The sequence below is a fragment of the Acinonyx jubatus genome, chromosome D4, assembly GCF_027475565.1.
Source record: "Acinonyx jubatus isolate Ajub_Pintada_27869175 chromosome D4, VMU_Ajub_asm_v1.0, whole genome shotgun sequence".
Lineage (NCBI taxonomy): Eukaryota > Metazoa > Chordata > Mammalia > Carnivora > Felidae > Acinonyx > Acinonyx jubatus.
In genome coordinates, this window is record NC_069391.1 from 33,789,948 (window position 1) to 33,811,472 (window position 21,525).

The following is a 21,525-nucleotide window of genomic DNA, read 5'->3' on the forward strand; positions in this document are numbered from 1 at the left end:
CTTCCACTCTACGGATTCAGTTCATTTTAGACCTGTGTCCTCTGCAATAACAGATACGATGAACAGGGTAAGTGCTGTGATGGATTTTTAGATCCTTGTAAGATTCCTTTGTTGCCTGTGGTGTCAACTCCTGCTATTCCTGATCAGTTAGGAAGCCTGTGGACTCAACTTCATGAGTAAGAACGAAACTTAATGAGAAGTCTCTTTCCTGTATAGAAAATGGGTCTAGAATAAATCTTGTGCATTAAATCTAGGTTTTTTTCTGACTGAAGTGAGATACTGCCCTTCCCCACAGGCACTCAGGTGCCCACCAGACTCTCCTCAACCCTTCACTGCCATGTACTTCCTCTACTGTGACTGGTTTCTTCCAGTTCCTGGTGTGCATTCCAGGTCCCCAGCTGAGCTGGAACTCTTCCCCACCTCCCACCGTCCAGCTCAGATCCTGGCACATGGCCTGATCTTCTCTCCCGATAGTCTGTATCCTTTATCAGCGTCCTTCAGAGACACTGCAGACTGCCTGGCTGTGTGGATTTACATTGTCCAGGAATCTCTGCCATGTCCCAATTCTATCTAATCTGGTGGCATCAGCATATTAACGTTTCAATCAGAACTTGGAGCTCATGTATGAGACTGAATATAAACTGATTTTTAGAGAATACAAACTGTGTAAAATAATCCACATTTACCTAGTAAAGTCTCGAGAGAGTTCCGAAGAGAAGATCCAATTTGCCACTGCGGCACAGTCAACAATTTGTGTACGGATCATCTTATCTACTAGTACAGCAATCATCTACAATGAGAAAAGAATCATCAGGGTAAATCACACTTGTATGTAAGCCACAACAATCCCGCTGCTACAAAAGTAAAACAGGAGGTCTGTGACATTCATTTTCAGTGGTTGTGGAACTGATCCATTTGACCATCAGGAGGTCTTAATTTAGATTCATTCTGCACTCTGGCTCTGGTACTTACTGTAAGAAAACTAGAACACCAATAAAGATTGAGCAAAAAGACAAACTGAGTGGCAACACTTAAAACTTTGTCTGATTAAATAGTCTTTACCTGTGGATGGTTCCTCCAGACCTCAAACATAACTCGTAGGACATGTAGCTTTCCTTCATCACTCTCAGCTAGGGTTTTGAAGACTTCATGAAACCTTTTCGTGGTGGGGAAAAAATACCACAGATAAACTTACTCATTAAGCATTTTAAGTTTTTCAAAGCCTTTCAATGTTACTGATTTACAGTGCAACACATAAATGCAAAACAACCCAATGTTAACCATTAAGGATACAAAAGGTATGATTAGGAATTCGTGGTTTGTATGAAATTTGTCACACAACCTTGAGAGATTTACAAATATACCATTCACTGTCAGCTGAGGACTACAATTTACGGGGCATCTAAGAATAGGTGAGGGCTGAGGAATGGTCTCCACAAACAGGTGAAGTACCCTGACTGCACTTCCTGTGGGGGTCCTGCAAATCATAGATACTTGGAAGCCAAGGTGGGGAGAGGAGCCCAGTTTGCTCTGCTGGAGGAGTATCTACATATGCTCTTACTTCTTTTGGATTGTCTGATGAATTAGAAAGCTCTGTCTTTAGATGCTAACCTTTGGGTGGCTTCCCAAAATGTAGTCGGCCCTCATTTCTACTTCCCTTCCTTTAGGAAGATGCTTAGATACGGTGGGAGCTTCTTGACTGTATATATGACTGTCCTATGGACCCAGGTTTTTCACTAGGTTCTCTGAGGGGCCATATGAAAAAATGTACACATAGACTGACAGGAGCCAAACAGGGTTGTAGCCACTACAAATCAGAGCTCTATTAAATTATATGCCAATACTATTAAGATCCTCATGTCCAACAATTTTAGCTACAAGTTTCTATACCCCTGGTATTCACCAAAGTTCCAAACCCTTAAAACAGAGCGTGTCTTCTTGTTGCACTTACTTTGCAAGAGCACTGAAGGAGTGGCTGAATGATTTGGCTGCCAAGTGTAGCAGAGTCTGTACAAAGACCTCTATTTTCAATGGGTTAAAGCTGAATCCTTCATCTGAAAAATATTCCACAGTAAGACAGCTAGAAAAATGCTGAGTATAGCAATTCTTTGTTCCCTCACCTGGAATGCTAAATGGGTGGCATACTCACACCCAAACATTAAGCCAGACATTCGTGTCATGTCTCTGAGGACAAATAGGCAATAAAAGACCACTGCTGATTTTAAATACTCAAAATATAAAACTAAGCATGATCTTAATTCTTACTTTCTGGGGATTATTTCCCTAATTCTTCTATATGATCCATTTCTTTTACACATAACAAGTGGACTTCCATGTTCATATCGCTCTGAATGGTGGCAAGATAACATATTAATAAAAAGATTCAGCAAACCCTTAACTAGTAAGTCTTAAGTCTTAAGATATCTGACAGCGTCTAAATTTAGGACCATCATTTTGACATATGCTATCTAAACACAATTTCTATCATAATACAAATTTCTCAGAAAAATCCAAACAAAATCCTAGTAATAAATAACCCAAGGACCATTCATGTTTTTATTTTGATTACTACGCACATGTCCTTATGTACATATCTAACAAATTTTCCTCCAAAACGTTACCCAGTTGTCTGTCCCAGTAGACTTTTCATGTTTTCCTGATTCGTCTCTTTTGGTGCCAATATCACATTGTTTCAGTTACTGTATGTTTCAGATATCTTTTAATATGTTCTAAGTCCCTCTCATCTTTTTTTTACCTTGTTCATTTACTGATTCAGGTGAACTTATAAATTATTTGCCTATTTTCCCACTGTTGCTCAGAAAAAACCCTAGGGGTTTTGGTTGGAGTTACATAGTACATACTCAGTAGGTGTTACACATCATTATTACAATAGCTTAAATAGGTGAAAAATCCAATTACAATTCACCAAATCTTCCACTCAGGAACCTCTCTAAAGTTAAAACAGGGAATGTTTAAAAATGAATGTAACAGCATATTTAACTTTGTGTTCAGTTTTTATACTGAATGTAAGCTATGTCACAGGCAGATGAGGATCTCTTTTATAGAAGGAAGAAAGTTGCTGGCACACTGAACTGACACACTGAACAGGCTACTGCTTAGAAGCATCCGTTGAGACTTAGGAGGAACTCAAACTGCCAGTAATGCTTTATATTTATGCTTTAACCTGGCCTATAGATAGTTCCACTGAAGAAGTGGTCCCTTACCGTCATCATCATCCTGGTTAGGATTTGGTACATCTTTCAGAATGCTGAAGATTTCATCATTGGTTGCTTTACTTTTAAATGCAACAGCTAAACAGAGGGCAACTGAATGTCCAGGAAGAGAATCTAAGCACAGAATGGGGAAAAGGGTAGGATCAAGTTTTAAGACTGTTCTTATAAATAAATAGCTGAGAAATTTACGTAACTGTCTTTTGTCCTCAAATCCCTAGGCTTTTGTAAGCTGAAAAGCCGAGATTCAATGTATTTATTTCATTTTGGTCAATGTCCCTTCCTCCTCATTTTCTCTGAGACAGTAACGACTAAGTTTTGTGTTTGAACAGGTGAAGGTTGCCAACTTGTGATAGGTTTTTTTTGCTTTTCTCTTCTGCTGAGGCCATACACTTGAGTCTACAGAAGCCAGATGCTCATATGTTGTGACTCTATGTGTTTACTATTGGTTATTATCTGTCAAGTCCTTATTTGTGCTAATATATACTCTATGGCATCACTACAGCAACTGGAAATCTTTTAACGTAAGGTGGACAAAGAGGTAATAAATCAAAAGACAATCCTGACATAGGAGTTACTAAGCACTTGGAATGAACGAAGTCAATCACAACAGGTCACAGGTGCTGTTTGCTTTTCCCTAAAAGTGGGAGACAAAAAAAAAAAAAAATCTCGTGTCACTGAAGGGTCTACATTGTAGCATGGGAACCAAGATAGTCACACAGGAAGTAGCCAGAGCAACACAAAACTGGCTTGCTAAAGGGCAGTATTTATAGGAGAGGAGCCTTGCCGGACCCTAGAGAGAGTATAGGAATTAAAGACAGAAAGGGCTTTCCAGATAGAAAGGCAAAACCAAAAACCATGAGCACAGGAAAGATAAAAAAGAAGTGGCCTGGTTGGAGCAGGGGTCCATCTGAGAAGTGACAGATAAAAAAGCAGGAACAACTGTTAGGCGGGCCTTAACTGTTAGGTTCAGTTGTTTCTATAGGAAAAAAGCAAAGTCCATATTCAACAAAAGTCTGAGCTCTTGAGATCAAAGACTGTGCCTTCTGCTTCTCTGAGCCAGACTGAGGCAGAGCTCAAAACTCAGCACTCAGAGGAGTGCCACACCGCCTCACACTTCGCTCTTTCAGGGAAGCACAGTGGTAAGAGCAAGGCTGCTCAGTAAGCCTGGATGTGAGTCTGGGCTCTGCCCCTCGGATGCAACCTCACTCTGGCCTCACCTCTCTGAAGAGATTTCCTCGCCGTAAAACTGGTCTACTAAACACACTTGATTCTCAGAGATGTCTCGAGGACAAAGGGACATAATAACGTAGGAAATGTACTTAGTACTTAGCATTGGGACCAACGGAGTTTACTTCAAGGAAAACAGGTGTAGCGTGAGGTGTAGTGGAGAAGCAGGGCACGCACAGAAGGCGAGGGAGGGGAGGGAAGGGAGTTCCAAGACGCAAAGAACTGCTGCCCAAGCTGAGGTGGCAGGTGTGTGGAGGAGCCGCGTGCAACGCCGTCTGGAAAGACTCCCGTGGAGCAACTACACACCTAACTCTCTGCAGGGACCACCAAGGTACGACGCCTTCCCTTTGTTACGTGTTAAGCACAACACAGCACAGCAAACTCTAGGCCCTCTGATTCATAGCATAATCTCAGACACGAGGTGACCAAAAAGTAAGAAAACCGTATTTAAGAATTTCCTTCTACAGGCCTCTTGCTGGTCGGAATGTATCCCGTGTGCACCTATGTTCCCACACCTGAACTGGTACCACAGGACAACCAAGTCAAATAATCTCCATCGCCAGGACATTTATCAAGTTTGGGCTTTAAATTCAACTTGCTGTACTTAGCAGCATATTTAAAATAAGGTCATGGATATAACATTATAAGCAATATTAAGAAAAAAGTTCACAAGTAATAACTAAGTAGGTCATGAATCTTCCAAAGGATGACAGGGCAAACAAAATAGTGACTACTGTAGATCACCTTTCAAACAGACAAAAAAAAAAAAAAAAAAAAACCCAAGAAAAGAAAAAGTTTACTTTCTCCACCTTAAATAATGGATTTCAGAAATACTGGCATTAGTACTTTTCAAAGACAACGGGATTTACTTTATTACTTACTGCTACTTTCATCTCCATACTTGTAAATGCAGGTTGGGTTTGCAGGGCATAGAGCTGAGAAGGTAGGAGGAACAATATCTAATATACGCTGGTGGTAAGACAACCTACAATGCAAATGAGAGCCTCAGAAAATGCTGTTCGTTAGTTCCATTATTTATGGTAACATCCAACTTACCGGGAAAGTCCCATCTCCAACACCCTGGACTCAGCTGACAACCAAGAAGCCAAAGGGGAAAACAAGTCCTTAAAGATTTTGTCATGACAGCATAACAAACCTCCAGCTTTCTTCAAAATTTACTGGTTTGCAATGGCGGGGGGGGGGGGGGGGGGGGGCAGTGGGTCCACAAGCCTGGTGGCCAAGGATGTGGAGTGGTACTGGGGTAAAGTGGGGCAGAGGACCTAGTCTCCATGATGAGGAGAGTGGTTACACTGTAGCAAATAAATATATATCAAGGCTAATGGGAGCCAAGTTTCCTACTGCCTGAAAAGTTATTTAGAATCATGGCAGGGGCGCCTGTGTGGCTCAGTCGGTTAAGTGACTGACTCTTGATTTCGGCTCAGGTCATGATCTCACGGTTCCTGGATTAGAGCCCCACAACAGGCTCGGTGCTGACAGGGCAGACCGTGCTTGGGATTCTCTCTCTCTGCCCCACTCCCACTCTCCCTAAAATAAATACACTTGAAAAAAAAAATCCTGGCAAAAGGGAAGGCTAGAGAAAAGTGAGGAGCTGAGTTGGAATTGGAGAGATACACACACCTAAGTGGATATAAAAAGGTATGTATGTATATGTGTGTGCATAAATGCATGTACTACCTTTGTCCATCCAGAATCAATGACATCCCAATAGCAACTAGCACATCAAGAGTCCAAATCTTGGTTCCTAAATACCATACTCCATTATTAAAAACTTGGGCTCTGTGAATAAATAGATGATTCCAGGGGAGGGGCAAGGAAACACAAGATGAGATTGGAACATCTTATGAAAAAAATAAGGAAATGCTTCATGAATGGAGGGAGATATTATGAAAGGAAAAAAAAGGACACCGGAGCCACAAGGGGCTCCCCCAATAAACAAATCAGGGACAATTTGGGCATCAAAATAATGACAGTAATAGACTGGAACTCACTGAATGAAATAGAAATCTATTAGTCTCTACTGATATATAAACACAGGAATAAATAAATGGGCGAAAAAGGACAAGCTCTTTCTTACAGGAGAATGCCAACTAACAAATGTGGGCAAAAACCTGGAAAAAGAGAATCATTACTTGGCAATCATCATAGTGGTGGCAGACAAAAGTAACAGTTGTCAGCAGAGGTTTGATGAAGAAGAGGATATGAGTATAATCTCAGATTATCACCCACAGATTATTAGTTAGTTACAAAGAGAAAAATGGTGAATTTCAGGTGGAGAAGCCTGGGAGACACTGATACGACCAGGTGGTCAAGGTTAACATGTCAGTGGAGAGATTCATGTGCCTCCTGATGGGACACGTGGCGAAAAGCACCGACAGCACAGGTCCTGAGTGTGGGCAGGAGACACGGGAGGCGGGGGGGGGGGGGGGGGGGCAGGGCAGGGAACTCAAGAAAGGCCTAACTTCTTTACAACTGACAAGGGCATGGAAGACAAGAACGAACAACTGGTCAAGGGGAGAATGTGAAGAGAATGACAACTAAACGCTACCTGTGTGGTCCTGGATAGGACTGTGGACCAGAAAGAGAACAGACATATCAGGATGGCTGGCAAAATCTCAGCAGCGTCTTGGGGCTGGATGTCAGATTCCTGCACTAGAGCCAGTTTCCTGACTTGGAGGGTTGTGTGCCGGCCACCTGGGAGCGCATCTTTGTTTTGGGGGAAGATACAATGGACTGTTAAAGAACGATGCGACATCACATCTGCAGCTTGTTTTCAGAGAGTCCAGTGTAGTGGGTGTGTGTATACAGCAGGGAAAAGGAAGTAAACATTAGAACAAATGTGGTAAAGTGTTAACAACCAGGGAGTCTAGGGTACAGAGTTCTTTGCACTATTTTGGCAACTTTCCTGAAATGTGAAATTATTTCAAAGTACATTTGACAAAAAAAACAAAAAACAAAAGATTTATTGGCCTAAATCATGTGGAATCCAGATGACAAGTCTCCTTAAATTTTTTTAGCCTAAATCTTGACTAAAACTGAAAGGGAAGAGAGGAAGTACTTGGATTTAAAAAATGATATTCTGGACATACATCACACATGCAAAGAAGAGAAAAAACCCCCAAAAGAACTTAGGAGAACTAAGCTAAGCAGAACACACAAAGAACTTACCTCATACATTTTTCTAGAACTTCTCTTACAAACTTTGGTTTGGGACTTTCAGGATCTTGAGTAAGACAATCTGACCTAAAGAGAAAAAAGCTAGTTTTATAACTTCTTACACATAATCTGCACTTATACCTAATGTGTACTTAGCTACAAGTTTCCTTGTACATAAGTTATTTATATATATGTAAATACCAAAAATGAACTAGATATTTCAGACTTCGAAGAAGACTGCTTTTGTGTTACAGCTTTAGATACTAAGTTTTATTATGGAAGACTGCAGAGAAAGGAAAGATAAAACATGCCACCACTTACCAATCTTCCCAGCTCCAACGGAACTGGAAGTTACTCAGATGATGGGAAAACCAATTAATAAACCTATAGAGAGGAGTGGGCAGCAGTGGGGAGATAGAAAGGATGAATGGTTGCAATCTGTAGCAGAAACTTATATAATGATTCAGACTAAAACCCTGTTTTATCAAGTTAGAAGCACATACTCAACCAAAGCTGTAAATTCTCCTGCCACTTACCTTTTTCTCTGTAAATCCTACCATTCATCTTCTCCAAAAAATAAGTCCCGTATCTCAGTCTTTCTAAAAGTACTATCCTTTTTTAGTAACAGATACAATCTGAATGCCTGTTTTGTGTACACACACGGCTGAGTTCTAACTCTCAAGTAATGCATTATTTTCCCCATTTCATTAACAATGAAACAGAGCACCCCCCCCCAAAAAAAGATCAAAGGAATTGCAGATAAAACATTTTATAAACGGCAGAGCCAAAGTATAGTCTCTCATCACCACACTATGCCCTTTTCACCACAAAATATACCATCCTTTCCCCCTAAAAATACAAGTGATCTAACCAAACATTAATCACTTTAGTATAATGCTGTGAAATTTGTAAGTGCTCAACATATATTTGCTGAATAAATGACAAAACACAATTCCTAGCTTTATTAGACTGGGAGAAAAATCAGAAGACACTTTCTTAAAGCATGTCCTTCATGGATCTGTAATCCATGAAAATTACAGATGAAATCTGTAACTTCAATCACTGAAATTACTCAAGATAATAGGTCTGACACAGAATAGTCCTTACTAATAATTTTCAGAAATAGAATCTGAACAATGACATGAGAGATCATGGAGGGGCTCCTGGATGGCACAGCTGGTTAAGCATCTGACTTCAGCTCAGGTCATGATCGCATGGTTCTTGAGTCTGAGCCCTGCATCAGGTGAGCTCAAGCCCTGCTTTGGGCTCCGCACTCTCTCTCTCCCTCTCTCTCTGCCCCTTGCTCACTTGCGCTCTCAAAAAGTATTTTAAAAAAATCACTCCTTTGAAAAAGAAAAATAAGAAAGATTGTGGAAATTGGAGAAATGTTCAGTACCTGTCCCCATCTCATTTGGGGGACCAAAAGAGGTAAGAAAGAGTACCAGCTGATAAAGGTAGCACACAAGCCTCCCCAAAAAGGAGACAGTGGGCATGTAATTACCACACCTCTAAAAATCCAATATGATCTTTTGTATAAACTGAGTCTTCAAGCTGTAGTTATCTAGAAGCTAATTATTTTAAAAGCAGATAGTATTAACAAACAAAAATACATATATAACATATATTGATACATGATACACCGTAGTAGATTCTGCTCCCGCATAGGAATTAGTTGGCATAAAGCCGATTTTAAAAGTTACATACCCAGTTACAGAAGAAAAAGTAGACCTATACCAAAGCACCAAACAAATGAACAATGAATGAAATTAAAGAAAACCTCAGCATGGTCATTACTTCATATTGAAAGTTGGACTAGAAAATGTAATGTTACAACTATGAGTTTTATTATTATACAAAGGATTATCTTGAGAAGGCGAGAAAGAAAAATCAACTTAGAAACTCTTAAGAAGGCAGATGTTTTGCTGATCAAATTCTTGTATAAAGTACAGGGAGCAGAGCTGCTAACAATCAGTATAGAACTAAGGCAATTACTATACCTGTCTACACACGTAGTATTCATTGTGTCCAAACGCATGTATAACATTTCAGTAGCCTGTGCAAGCTGTGAATTCGAGGATAAGGAAAACTATTCCTCATCCTCCTTCAAAATAAGTTGTGATAAAAAAATAACATTTCTTAGAAGTCTGTATAATGACTGATAATATTGAGTATCTTTTCAATGTAATTGATTTTTTAAAAACTGCTCTAGAGTTATCAATGACGTACAATAAATCTGACCTATATACACCCAGGAAATAAAGACAGAGAATATTGACATCACCTCCAAAATTTCCCCACACCCCCCTATAACCTCTTCTTCCCCTCTTCCCCCATGTTGCAAGCAAATATTGGTCAGCTATCACTGGATTACTTTTCTAGTAATTTTGTGTAAATGGAATCATATAGTATAAATTTTTATTTGGTATCTCTTATTCAGCATAAATATTTTCTAATTTATTCAAATTGTTGCCTGCACCAAAAATTTGTTCCTTTTTATTACTGAGTCGTATTCCATTGTATAGATATGACATATTTGTATATACATTCATGTACTGATATTTGAATTGTCTCATTTTAGGTTATTGCAAATAAAGTTTCAATGAATATTAACGCCCAAGTCTTTGTAGGGAAATGTGCTTCCATTTCCCTTAGGTAAATACCTAAGAGTGGAATGGCTGGATTGAGTGATACACGTATGCTTAATTTTTGAAGAAATGCCAAATTTTTCATGAAGTGATTTAAACCCAGAGTAAGAAATATTTAATAATCTTTTAAAGCCAGGCCAAAGAGAGTAAGTTTACAAACCACAGAAAGGATACAACTTGGGGTAGCGAACCAGGCTGAAGCTTGCACAGCTCGATGAGCAGTGTGGTATACATCACATCAATGTGAGGGGGTGCCGGGAGCTGAAACAGCTCTGCAAAGATCACCTATAAAAGAATCATGAGTCAGAATTCAATTCCACAGGTATCTATGCACTTCTATCAGAAAGACCTCAACATTCTAAATGAAAACTCTAACTCCATGGCCTTTCTAATGAAAGAAGAATTACTTTTTAATATTTAAAATAATGTTCTTTAAAACATGAAGAACTGTAATTGAATACTGTAATAAAAATTGCATCTCAATTAAATAAGAATATACACGTTAATGCTTATATGATACTCCCAGAGAACCATGCAATTAACTCCAACTCTGGAAGTACTGGAGTTGATTTGTGCAGCACTCACAGATCCACCAGGGTCTCATTCTTGTAAGTAGTAAAAACCCTTATTAGACTCTGAGGATAGGAACAGAAGACAGTCAAGTCATTCCAGGCTGCTACATTGTAAAATTGGTGCTCAGGGGCGCCTGGGTGGCTCAGTTGGTTAAGCGTCTGACTTCGGCTCAGGTCATGATCTTGCAGTTTTTAAGTTCGAGCCCTGCGTCGGGCTCTGTGTTGACAGCTCGGAGCCTGGAGCCTGCTTCAGATTCTGTGTCTCCCTCTCTCTCTGCCCCTCCCCCACTCACACTATTTCTCTCTCTCTCTCTCAAAAATAAACATTAAAATGAATAAAATAAGATAAAATAAAATAAAATCGGTGCCCAGAAATCTCTTTGGTAGCCCAAGATTTCTTTGCCATGACTGTCGCTCAGAAACTTGTTTCTGGCCTCCCTGTATAATTTGTGGACCACCTACCTAGAATTCTACAGCCTGGTCTGTGTTCTTTCTTCTCACCCCCATCTCCCTTACTTCTATACTTCATTCTGATTATTTTTTACACATTTTTCAGATTTGAAATTTCAATTGACAGGTCAACGAGTCAAGTTCATAGCCTAACTTATTTATGTTTTGCATTTCAATTGACACATCAATGAGTCAAGTTCATAGCCTAAACATACTCTCAAGTTTTATAAAGATAGGACAAATGCAGTATTTTCAAGAAAGCACATAAGTGCAGTATGAATAAAAAGTGTATCTTAAATAATACATCACATGAGTATTTTACATAAAGGAATAATGCAACGGACAGTCTGACTCATGTGTCAAGTGAAAACACTCTTTTTCGGAACATGAGTCTCTACGAGGTGTTCAACTTTACTATCGCCCTTCTGTATGACTTAACATGGGGTCAAAAGCATTATTTATTCTTCCTACTTCCAAAAACAATTGGCTGATTTGTTTTCTAGGAATACACAAAGATTCATACTTATCTGTACCTTGTCATACAGGGAATAATATACTTGTTAGAGGTCTGCTAGTAATAAGAGGCCAGATAGACATCAGTTAAGGATAGGTCATCTGCGTAAAGTAATACAATATTTTAAATTATTCAAGCCAATTATACATCTGGTAAGTGGACAATGTACTGACAGGACTGGAGGTAACAACATTATCTATGATAACTATCCATGAATAAAGACATACTATATAAATAACTTATGGGCAACTCAAAATTCCATTTGGCTACTGGTCTCAACCTCCTCTTTTCTCTTTACTAACATGGCTAACAGAACACCAAAACCAAAAGCATTTTCCTCACTCCTGTGTTAATTTTCAGGATCTGACAAGTTGCAAGAAAAAAAAAAAGCCAAGACTCAATTACACTCTAAAATCAGCAGAAAGATTCAGAAACTTAGACACATGCTCCACGTGGTATGCATACCTCAACTATGTGGTAGTTCAAGGGGATCTTGTTCTTCCCTGGATAGCTCACCAGCTGTGCAGCACTATAAACAATGTAACTGAAGTTTAGTAAGTACACAAAGATACATAAAAAATCAAATAAGCAGTTGCAAAAGCAGTGTTCGGATACAAGGGGAAGAAATCTTTTCTGAAATGCTCCAGATTTCAGGTACTTCACTTCAATATAGCACAAATTACTTTGTTTAACTCCTTCAAAGAAAAAAGAAGTATAAGCAATAATACTAAGAAATCATATTAGGATCTACTACAAAATTTCTGAGCAGATCACTCCCAAAACACTATCTTCCTTTCCATCTTACAATCTAAACCAAAACTTTCCAAGGCTTAAGGAAATACTAAAACAAAACTTTTCCAAAGCCTGATATCTAAGTGCTAGAAAACTATTAATATTCATTTATTCCCATAACATTCACACCAAAACCAGTTGGTCATTCATGTTAATTTGTCCATAGCCTTTGGCAAACACCCACACAAAAAAGCCAACATCATGTGCACATCACTATAAAGCACTATAGAACCTTAAAGCATCTGGACAACGACTATTTGAGTGTGAAGGGCCTTGAGAAAGCAAAGCCGTCTTCTCAGAGATTGGTTTTATTTTTTAAAAGGACAGAGCATCAGAAAGAGGAAGATTTTCTTACACTCTTTATATACATTTTGCTCTTACCAAATCAAACTTGCTACTTTTTCTCCACTCTAAAAGTTACCATGAAAACAATCTTACCAAGTCTTCCTTTCCTTCCAGTGGGACTTAATGATGCAGTGAAGATTCTCTTCTATTACAAATCTTTCAACTGAATGGCTCCCTGGCATTACAGGACCCTGAGAAGAAAAGCAAATGTATATATACTGCAAGCCTAGAAAAAGATACTTACTTTCATTTATCCGACAAATATTCCAGAGGTTATTATGTTCCACACACTATACTGGGTGCTGAGGATTTTAAAAGTTCAGAAGTGTGAAAACTGTATTTCGGCAAATCTCACTGTCATGTTCACTACAATACAATGAGTGTCAGCTGCAGCGTTTCTTCTAGCACCCGACACCAGGCTACCATCACCCATCTCAAGCCAAAGAATCTGTATTATTAGCTCCATACAGTTTGGTTTTTTAAAAAAATGTTTCAATGTTTATTTCTGAGAGAAAGAGAGAGAGAGAAGTGGGAGAGGGGCAGAGAGAAAGGGAGACACAGAATCCAAAGCAGGCTCCAGGGTCAGAACTGTCAGCACAGAGCCCAATGTGGGGCTCGAACCCATGACCTGAACTGAAGTCAGACACTTAGCCAACTGAGCCACCCAGGTGCCTCTATAGTTTGACTTTTTAAACCATGAGTGGATTAACTTCCATAATAAATATGGAGAGGAAATATTCTATTTCAAACTGTATAGACATAAAAGGTATATATGCATAGAAAGACAAACATACTACATTGTTCAAAAAAATGGTTAGGAAACTACCTGCATGATATTTGTTTAAAGTATATGCATAGCAAACAGGTTCAAAGAATTTATTTACTTACTATTTACTATTGTAGACTCTTAGTGACCTTTAATCTTTATTAATTTTTAATTTTTTAAAATAAACATTTTTGGGGCGCCCGGGTGGCTCAGTCGGTTAAGTGTCCGACTTCGGCTCAGGTCACGATCTCGCGATCTGTGAGTTCGAGCCCCGCGTCGGGCTCTGGGCTGATGGCTCAGAGCCTGGAGCCTGCTTCCGATTCTGTGTCTCTCTCTCTCTCTGCTCCTCCCCCATTCATGCTCTGTCTCTCTCTGTCCCAAAAATAAATAAACGTTTAAAAATAAAATAAAATAAAATAAACATTTTTTTCAAAGGCCAGGACAAAACAAAATCCTCATCTTGAGGGGAAAAAATATTTTATAGGTATATGCTCTTCTGGCAAAGGAAAATGGGCATATAAGGGAGGCAATACCAATTAAGTATAAATGTTAAGGAAGTGTACTTATAAATTAAATATAAATACAGAGGCACAATCAATTAAAAAAAACAAATTTTGGGGCACCTGGGTGGCTCAGTCAGTTGAGCTCTTGACTCTTGATTTTGGCTCAGGTCATGATCCCCGGGTCGTGGGATTGAGCCCTGCATCAGGCTCCATCCCCACTGAGCATGGAGCCTGCTGAAGATTCTCTCTCTCCCTCTCTCTCTCTCTCTCTCTCTCTCTCTCCCCCACTGCCCCTCTGCCCCCACTGGCACACACACTCTCTCTTAAACGAAGATTACAAAAACAAAAAAAAAGGAAAAAAGAAAAACAAATTTTGAGGTCCTGTTGTAGTTCTCCTTGCATGAACAAATGCCTAATCACAAACATTCTAGCCATCTTAAAGGTAAATTAGGTTTCCAATCACATAATGTTGACTAAAAGCATTTCGCTATATATGAAATATACCAAAGTGGGTAGCAAGCTGATAATTTTGTATATGAAACTGATTATCTGACGATTTTCTACTCTGAGATAGATTACACGTATACTAAATTTTCACTGGTCAGAAGCAATTTATCAGACAGAAAAGAGGGGACAGGAGAAAGAAAGCTGAAGTTTGACCTCAGGTGGTAATACTGGTTTTTACGCCTGTGGCTCTCAAATGGGGGCAATTTTGCCTTCAGGGGTCACCTGGCAATCTGTGCCATTTGCCCTCTAGATGCTGCTGGTGGAGGTCAGGGGTGCTGCTAATCATCCTCTAGATCACAGGACAGCCCCGCACCAGAAAAAATTCTCCAGTCCCAAATGTCAATTGTGCCAAGGCTGAGAAATCCTGCTCTCTGTTGACTAGAATGTTCTAAGCAACAGTATGGTACTTTAGCCAAAACCAACCCAGTGATCACCATGCTTGCTGTTTAGCTATTAAAGCAGTCACCCAAATATATAAAATAAAGGATAGTTAAAATGTAAATTCTGATACAAAAGGTCCATATCAAAATTATATATTTTCTTAACTGTTAAAGCTGCTAATTTGACTTCATAATAAAGAATATGTATATTTAAAAACTATAGTCAGCTTATACTAAACTTTAGGGTTTTTAAATTAAAAATATTTTATAATATTTTTGAAAAACAATTACATAATATGAATAGTAAGACAAGCTGTGAGGGTTAGAGTGAGATGGATTATCTCAAAAACTGGGGATTTTTCTTGAAAAACAGCCTTATTAAGAATAATAGCTAATATTACTGAGCACTCATGTGTCACAATCTGTCCTATGCATTTTACTTGTTAGTAATTTACTCCTCATTAAAACTTTATTAGAGCATACCATTATTATTCCATTAGGAAACTAAGAGAGGAAACTGACTCACCCATGACCACACAGCTGGGATCTGACTACAACAGGACTAAAACTCAAACGAGTCTGGCAGGTGAACCCACACTCACATGCGCACTGCACTCTCACACTATTTACACGTGCTAAGGAGAAGTGCTTGCACACGCAGAGAAACCATTCACTAAGTTCAGCCATTAACTTCACTCCTGTTGGTCCTCTCAGATAACGAACCACTTGAGATTAACATGTATCACAGGCATGATTCAAACAGGATTAAACCACAAGTACAATGCAACACGGGCCCTCTGACAGGAACTCTTGGGTGGTAACGCACCTCGGGGTCATCCGTGTAATCAAACATTCTGAAGATGACCCTTGGCATCGGGTACACCGAATCTTCCGTATGAGGCGGTGGTGTGAAAGGAGGCAGGTTGTGCTGCAGGGCTTCACACAGGATGCTGTCAAAGGCAAGATAAGGTCTTAGGATGTGCCGCTCCTGCCAACGATCCTTTTTCAATTTCTGAATCTGGGCCCACAGGCAATCTAAATACTAAAGACAGATTAATTTTTAATAATTAATATATATATTTGGAGGTCATAGGAAAAAACATTTTGACTAGAATAAACCAAAAGTCAGTATCTTCTAAAATACAGGATACAAAAGTAAGCTAGCTTGCAGTTAAATATAGTACAAAGAACAGTGCTTTTTGTCTTTAATTACTTTATAAAGCCTACCTGCCTGAGGTTGTTACCACTTACACTTTCAATAAAAACATCATTTAAATAAAAAAGACCTCAACTCTATGATATCTGGAATCCCACAGAAGAGGAAATGCTTCGATTATATTCTAACACTTTTTAAAAATCCACTATATGCCTAGGGCTATGAGGAGCTGGACCTGGATAGGAAGTGTGGAAAAGTAGCTAAGGTATGTAAGTGGAATGATCCGGAATATGTCACTCCAGAGCTGACCGTGCTTGCGTCATGAGAGCGCAAATCAATTTACCTCTTCTTGCGGATGCGGTTTCTCAGCAGTCCATACTTGTAACATGGGCACATGAGTCTTCTGGCGTCTTCTAAAGACAAAAATGAAAATGTACACTTAGGTTTTTAGCAACACGAAAAGATTTCACCTGCTTTGTAATTAATAAAATGCAAATTAAAGCAGTAAAATAACACTTTTACCTATCAGATTCGCAGATATGAAAAATTCTGATAATGTAATTAAATTGTCAAAATGTGGGCAGATTGAACTTTCAGACCTTGCTGGTAGAGGGACTAACTGATACAATCTTTTTAGAGGAGATACAAAAGAGTATAATCTCTTTGGAAGGCAATTTGACTAAATCTACCAAAATTAAAATTGTTAAGGCACTGTAACCCAGCAAAGCCAGTTCTAAGAATTCACCCCCTCCCACAAATATATTTGTACATGTACACACAGACATATATAAGGATATTCATTGAAACATTTATAATAGCAAAAGACTGGAAATAACCTAAATGTCTACCAATAAGGGACCAAAAAAACTATGGTACATTAAAAGAGTGGAATATTATACAGCTGTTAAAAAGGACACAGAGCTATACACTTTTATGCAACAAATCCAAGTTATATTAGGTGGAATAAAAAAAGAAAAGCAAGTTGAAAACTGTGTGTAGACTGGACTACTATTTGTATAAAAAAGGGGAAGGACATGCACTCAAACGCTAGGATATTCATATTCTTTCATTTTTATTCTTTTGCAAACACCTATATTTTATTTATTTATTTTAAAAATTTTATTGTTTTGAAAAGTAATCTCTATACCCAATGTGGGGCTTGAACTTACAACCTCAAGATCAAGAGTTGCAGGCTCTACTGACTGGGCCAGCCAGGTGCCCCAGCAAACATCTACATTAAAAAGAAAGCCACTACAACTTTCAAAAATATAAAAACATTTAAAAAATCTATCACTTAAAAGTAGGTTAATATAGGGGCACCTGGGTGGCTCAGTCGGTTGAGCGACTGACTTCGGCTCAGGTCATGATCTCACGGTTTCGAGCCCCGCAATGGGCTCTGTGCTGACAGCTCAGAGCCTGGAGCCTGCTTCTGATTCTGTGTCTCCCTCTCTCTCTGTCCCTCCCCTGCTCATGCTCTGTCTCAGAAATTAAAAAAAAAAAAAAAAAAAAAAAAGTAGGTTAATATAACAACAAAGCGTATTTTTATCTTTACGTTTATTTTAGTTTTTTTGTAACTGTCAATTACCTATTAATAGATAGAAAATGAAACTTAAAATTATTCTGGGGTGCTGGGTAGCTCAGTCGGTTGGGTGTCCGACTCAGCTCAGGTCATGACCTCATGGTGAGTTCGAGAACCGTGTCGCGCTCTATGCTGACAGCTCAGAGCCCGGAGCTTGCTTCGGATTCTGTGTCTCCCTCTCTCTGCCCCTCTCCTGCTCACGCCTCTGTCTCTTCCTCTCTCTCAAAAGTAAATGAATGTGACAAAAAATTAAAAAACCAAAAGCCAAAAGCCAAAATTATTCTGAAAAAACTTAAGGGGACACAAAACTGTTATCACGCTGCTGGGTAATTAAGCCTAAATTTATGAACAACGCCTATTGTTAGTATTATACCTAATAAGACAAATCAAGTTTTTACATCCACTTGGAATAAGTGGGTAATAGGAGGATATGAGGCCTTTTTTTTTTTTTTTAAGTTTATTTTGAGAGAGGGAGTAGGGGAGGGGTAGGGGGGGGGCGGAGAGGGAGAGAGAGAAAGAGAATGAATCCCAAGTTGGCTTCATGCTGTCAGAGTGCAGTCCAATGAAGGGCTTGAACTCATGAACTGTGAGTTGGATGCCTAACTGACTGAACCACCCAGGGGCCCAAGAATGAGACTTTTAACTGAAATGTATCCTATTTCTCAAGAAATGTGGGCTGGGTGAAAGTTAAGAGCCACTGTTTTAAGGATTTGGTATAGGATTAACTTGCATGAAATAAATACATTGTACGTGCTAATAAACCTCTCAGATATTGTGATTCAGCAGGTGTGAACGTTAGGTTGGAGCACATTTAAGTATCATGGGTGATTCTAATGCACACTAAGTTTTGAGAACCACTAATGTTAAGATATTTTATGCCTTTGCCAACATACACAAAGGCAGCTTAAAAGGAGCTATGTTACCAAACCCCTTGCACCAGCAAAGTAAGCAAACGTATTTGTTTATTCTGAGGTCTCAGTAAATTACAACAGTAAGGGAATGAGATTACTTAGAGAAAGCCATAGGGAACTCTACAGGTTATCTTTGAGAAATGGAACTGACATGGTTATTACTAACAGATAAAATATAACACATCACATCAGTAAGAACTATAAGAGGTGCTCTTACTTAAGATAGCTTTCAGTGTTGGCAAAGATGCGGTCCATCTCTGCGTCTTTCTTTTCATACAACTCCTTTCCAACCCAGGGCAAAGAGGACAGAAATGCATACACATACCAATCCCGCCGCACCTGAAGAATTTTTAAAAAGGCAAACTTAAAATATGTGCTGGTTAATATTCATTCTTATTGTACTCATTTTGAATGAAATCCTATAGACGCTATTTAATAGGGCTTAGGTAAGACACCTGGCTCAATCAGAGCATTTCTGTGTTAGTTTTATTAGACACAGTCATTTAAATTAACATACAGATGTCATGAGAACCAATCACTATGGCAGTTGACTTAACTTCTAGATATTAAGAATGTGATAACCTACTGGTATCTTTTAGTTTTTATTACTAAAGGGTTACCAGTGAAAAATTCCTAGTACTATACAGACAAGATTCAGGTTTTCTTACCTGAGGTACATCTTCTTCCTGAGTTACACTTACAAAATTTTCAAACATAGCAACCATGGATGGGGCAGCAATGACGTGACAATTCACAAGGTCAGATAAAAAACGGACCTGTTAGGGAAAACAATTTCTATTAAATCTAAATGTGATATAATCACAAAATAAGCAATCTTGTGATGATTGAAACCACATGTCTGAAAAGCTAAACCTCAAGGTCAAATATAGCCTGCTGTCCTTTTTTCGTGTGCACAGCCTGGAACTAAGAATAGTTTTTCATTATTTAAATGCTTGAAAAAAAATCTAAAAGAATATTTTATGATTCATGCAACTTATATGAAATTAAATTTCAGTGTCCACAAATAAACTTGAATGGAACACCATACTCTCATATATGATGTCTATGGCTGCTTTTGTGGCAAAAACATTATGGACAGGAATGTGCATTTATAGGTTTCCACTCCATGCTACACTAAGAACCTAGACTGTAATATAGCTACCTCAACTTATAATCTTTTCTGTTCTCTGTGAAAAAATTTTCACTGGACTATAGAAATGAAAATTTCTAAACACATATTTGTTGGGTGTCCTTTGTGTGCCACTGCTAAGCACTCTTAAAGTCCCTGTCGTGTGGGAGCTCACAGTCTAGTGAGACGAGCATAATGTCAATCCGAAGGCACAACTCCTATACTAAAAGGTAAATAAAAAGTGCTCTAGGAACAGTGATGGGGGGGGGGGGGGAGGGGAAAGCATCATAGAACGGGTAACATTTAGGCTTGGCCGTAATGGATGATTGAAGTATACCTCAAGTGGAGAGCAACAAGAGTATTCTAGGCAGAAGGGTTCAAAAAGATGTATTCAGTGATCTGCAAGTAATTGTGATATAGCTGGAGGGTGTATGGGAGGCAAGGATAGAGAAACAGATTGGGGCAACCAGAAAAGGTCAGGCTATGGAGTCTGGACTTAATCTCACAGCCTGATTGGTGTCTACCTTCTTTGGTAGTGTACACTAAGTTAAAGAACTTGATCACATGCTTCCAACATAACTATATGTAATGTAAATATTACACATGATATATATAATATATTACTGGCCCACTGTCAATCTATGTATTACATATTAAAGCTTATTAATTCCATTTCCATTTAAGATAAATATTTACTTTTCCTAACCCAATGAACCATCTTGTGCACAGGTGTTTAGGACCTTCCACTGTGGAGAATGGGAAGGAACTGAGGTTTGTAATCCATAACCAGCATAAGCAGGGAGAGTTACAGAAAGACCACTCTGGTGACCCTGAAGATACAGTGAAAAAGGTAGAGAATCTAACTTCAAAAGGATCAGTTAAAAGGCTGTTTTAAGACATGAAGAGGAAGAGGGTGCCTGGCTGGCTCAGTTGGTAAGGCATGAGACTTTGGATCTTAGAGTCATGAGTTCAAGCCCTGCACTGGGCATAGAGCTGACTTAAAAAAAAAAAAAAGAAAAAGAAAAAAAATGGTATGAGAAGGAAGGCGTGAACTATGCCAGATGCCCTACAGATAAAGGAAAAGGGACAGATGAGACAAAAATTTAGGAGGCAGAAATGATGGGACTTGGGGGCTGCTTACAGGATGAGGGGGCAAAGGGAAGACCAACATTAATGCTCATCCCTAGATGCATTATGCAGTAGACAGCAGACACTGTGCGTGGGCTGAAGACAGAATGATGCATTAATTTAGGCACTTCCAGGCAAGATACCTCAGGGCTATCCAGGTAGTATTTGGAACACGAGGCCAGAGCTCAAAAGAAAGGCTGAAGCAGGACATACAGATCACCAACTTGTCAGGAAGAGGGTGGTGTCACCAAAATAAAGATGGTTTACAAAGCTATAAAAGAGAATGAGAATGCTTCAAGAGGTGTGTTTAAAGAAAAGTGAAGGGGTGCCTGGGTGGCTCAGTCGGTTAAGCGTCCAACTTCGGCTCAGGTCATCATCTCACGGTCCGTGAGTTCGAGCCCCGCATCGGGCTCTGTGCTGACAGCTCAGTGCCTGGAGCCTGTTTCAGATTCTGTGTCTCCCTCTCTCTCTGACCCTCCCCTATTCATACTCTGTCTCTGTCTCAAAAATAAAT

The 21,525-nt window shown here is 39.1% G+C and overlaps 1 protein-coding gene across 2 annotated transcripts in view; it reads right to left on the reverse strand.

Annotated features, from left to right (window-relative positions):
- NCBP1 (nuclear cap binding protein subunit 1) overlaps positions 1-21,525 on the reverse strand; it is a 38,237-nt gene that overhangs the window by 6,861 nt on the left and 9,851 nt on the right. The window contains exons 5-19 of one of the 2 annotated variants that reach the window (XM_027039500.2): positions 19,423-19,530; positions 18,972-19,093; positions 16,608-16,677; positions 15,935-16,150; positions 13,046-13,143; positions 12,281-12,344; positions 10,454-10,564; positions 9,632-9,696; positions 7,956-8,018; positions 7,647-7,721; positions 5,342-5,445; positions 3,225-3,347; positions 1,952-2,054; positions 1,063-1,156; positions 687-790 (exon numbers count right to left, since the gene is read on the reverse strand). In XM_027039500.2, the coding sequence (XP_026895301.1) occupies positions 687-790; positions 1,063-1,156; positions 1,952-2,054; positions 3,225-3,347; positions 5,342-5,445; positions 7,647-7,721; positions 7,956-8,018; positions 9,632-9,696; positions 10,454-10,564; positions 12,281-12,344; positions 13,046-13,143; positions 15,935-16,150; positions 16,608-16,677; positions 18,972-19,093; positions 19,423-19,530 (1,520 nt within the window). The remainder of the gene's footprint in view (positions 1-686; positions 791-1,062; positions 1,157-1,951; positions 2,055-3,224; positions 3,348-5,341; positions 5,446-7,646; positions 7,722-7,955; positions 8,019-9,631; positions 9,697-10,453; positions 10,565-12,280; positions 12,345-13,045; positions 13,144-15,934; positions 16,151-16,607; positions 16,678-18,971; positions 19,094-19,422; positions 19,531-21,525) is intronic. The other variant, XM_027039502.2, reaches the window with a different exon arrangement.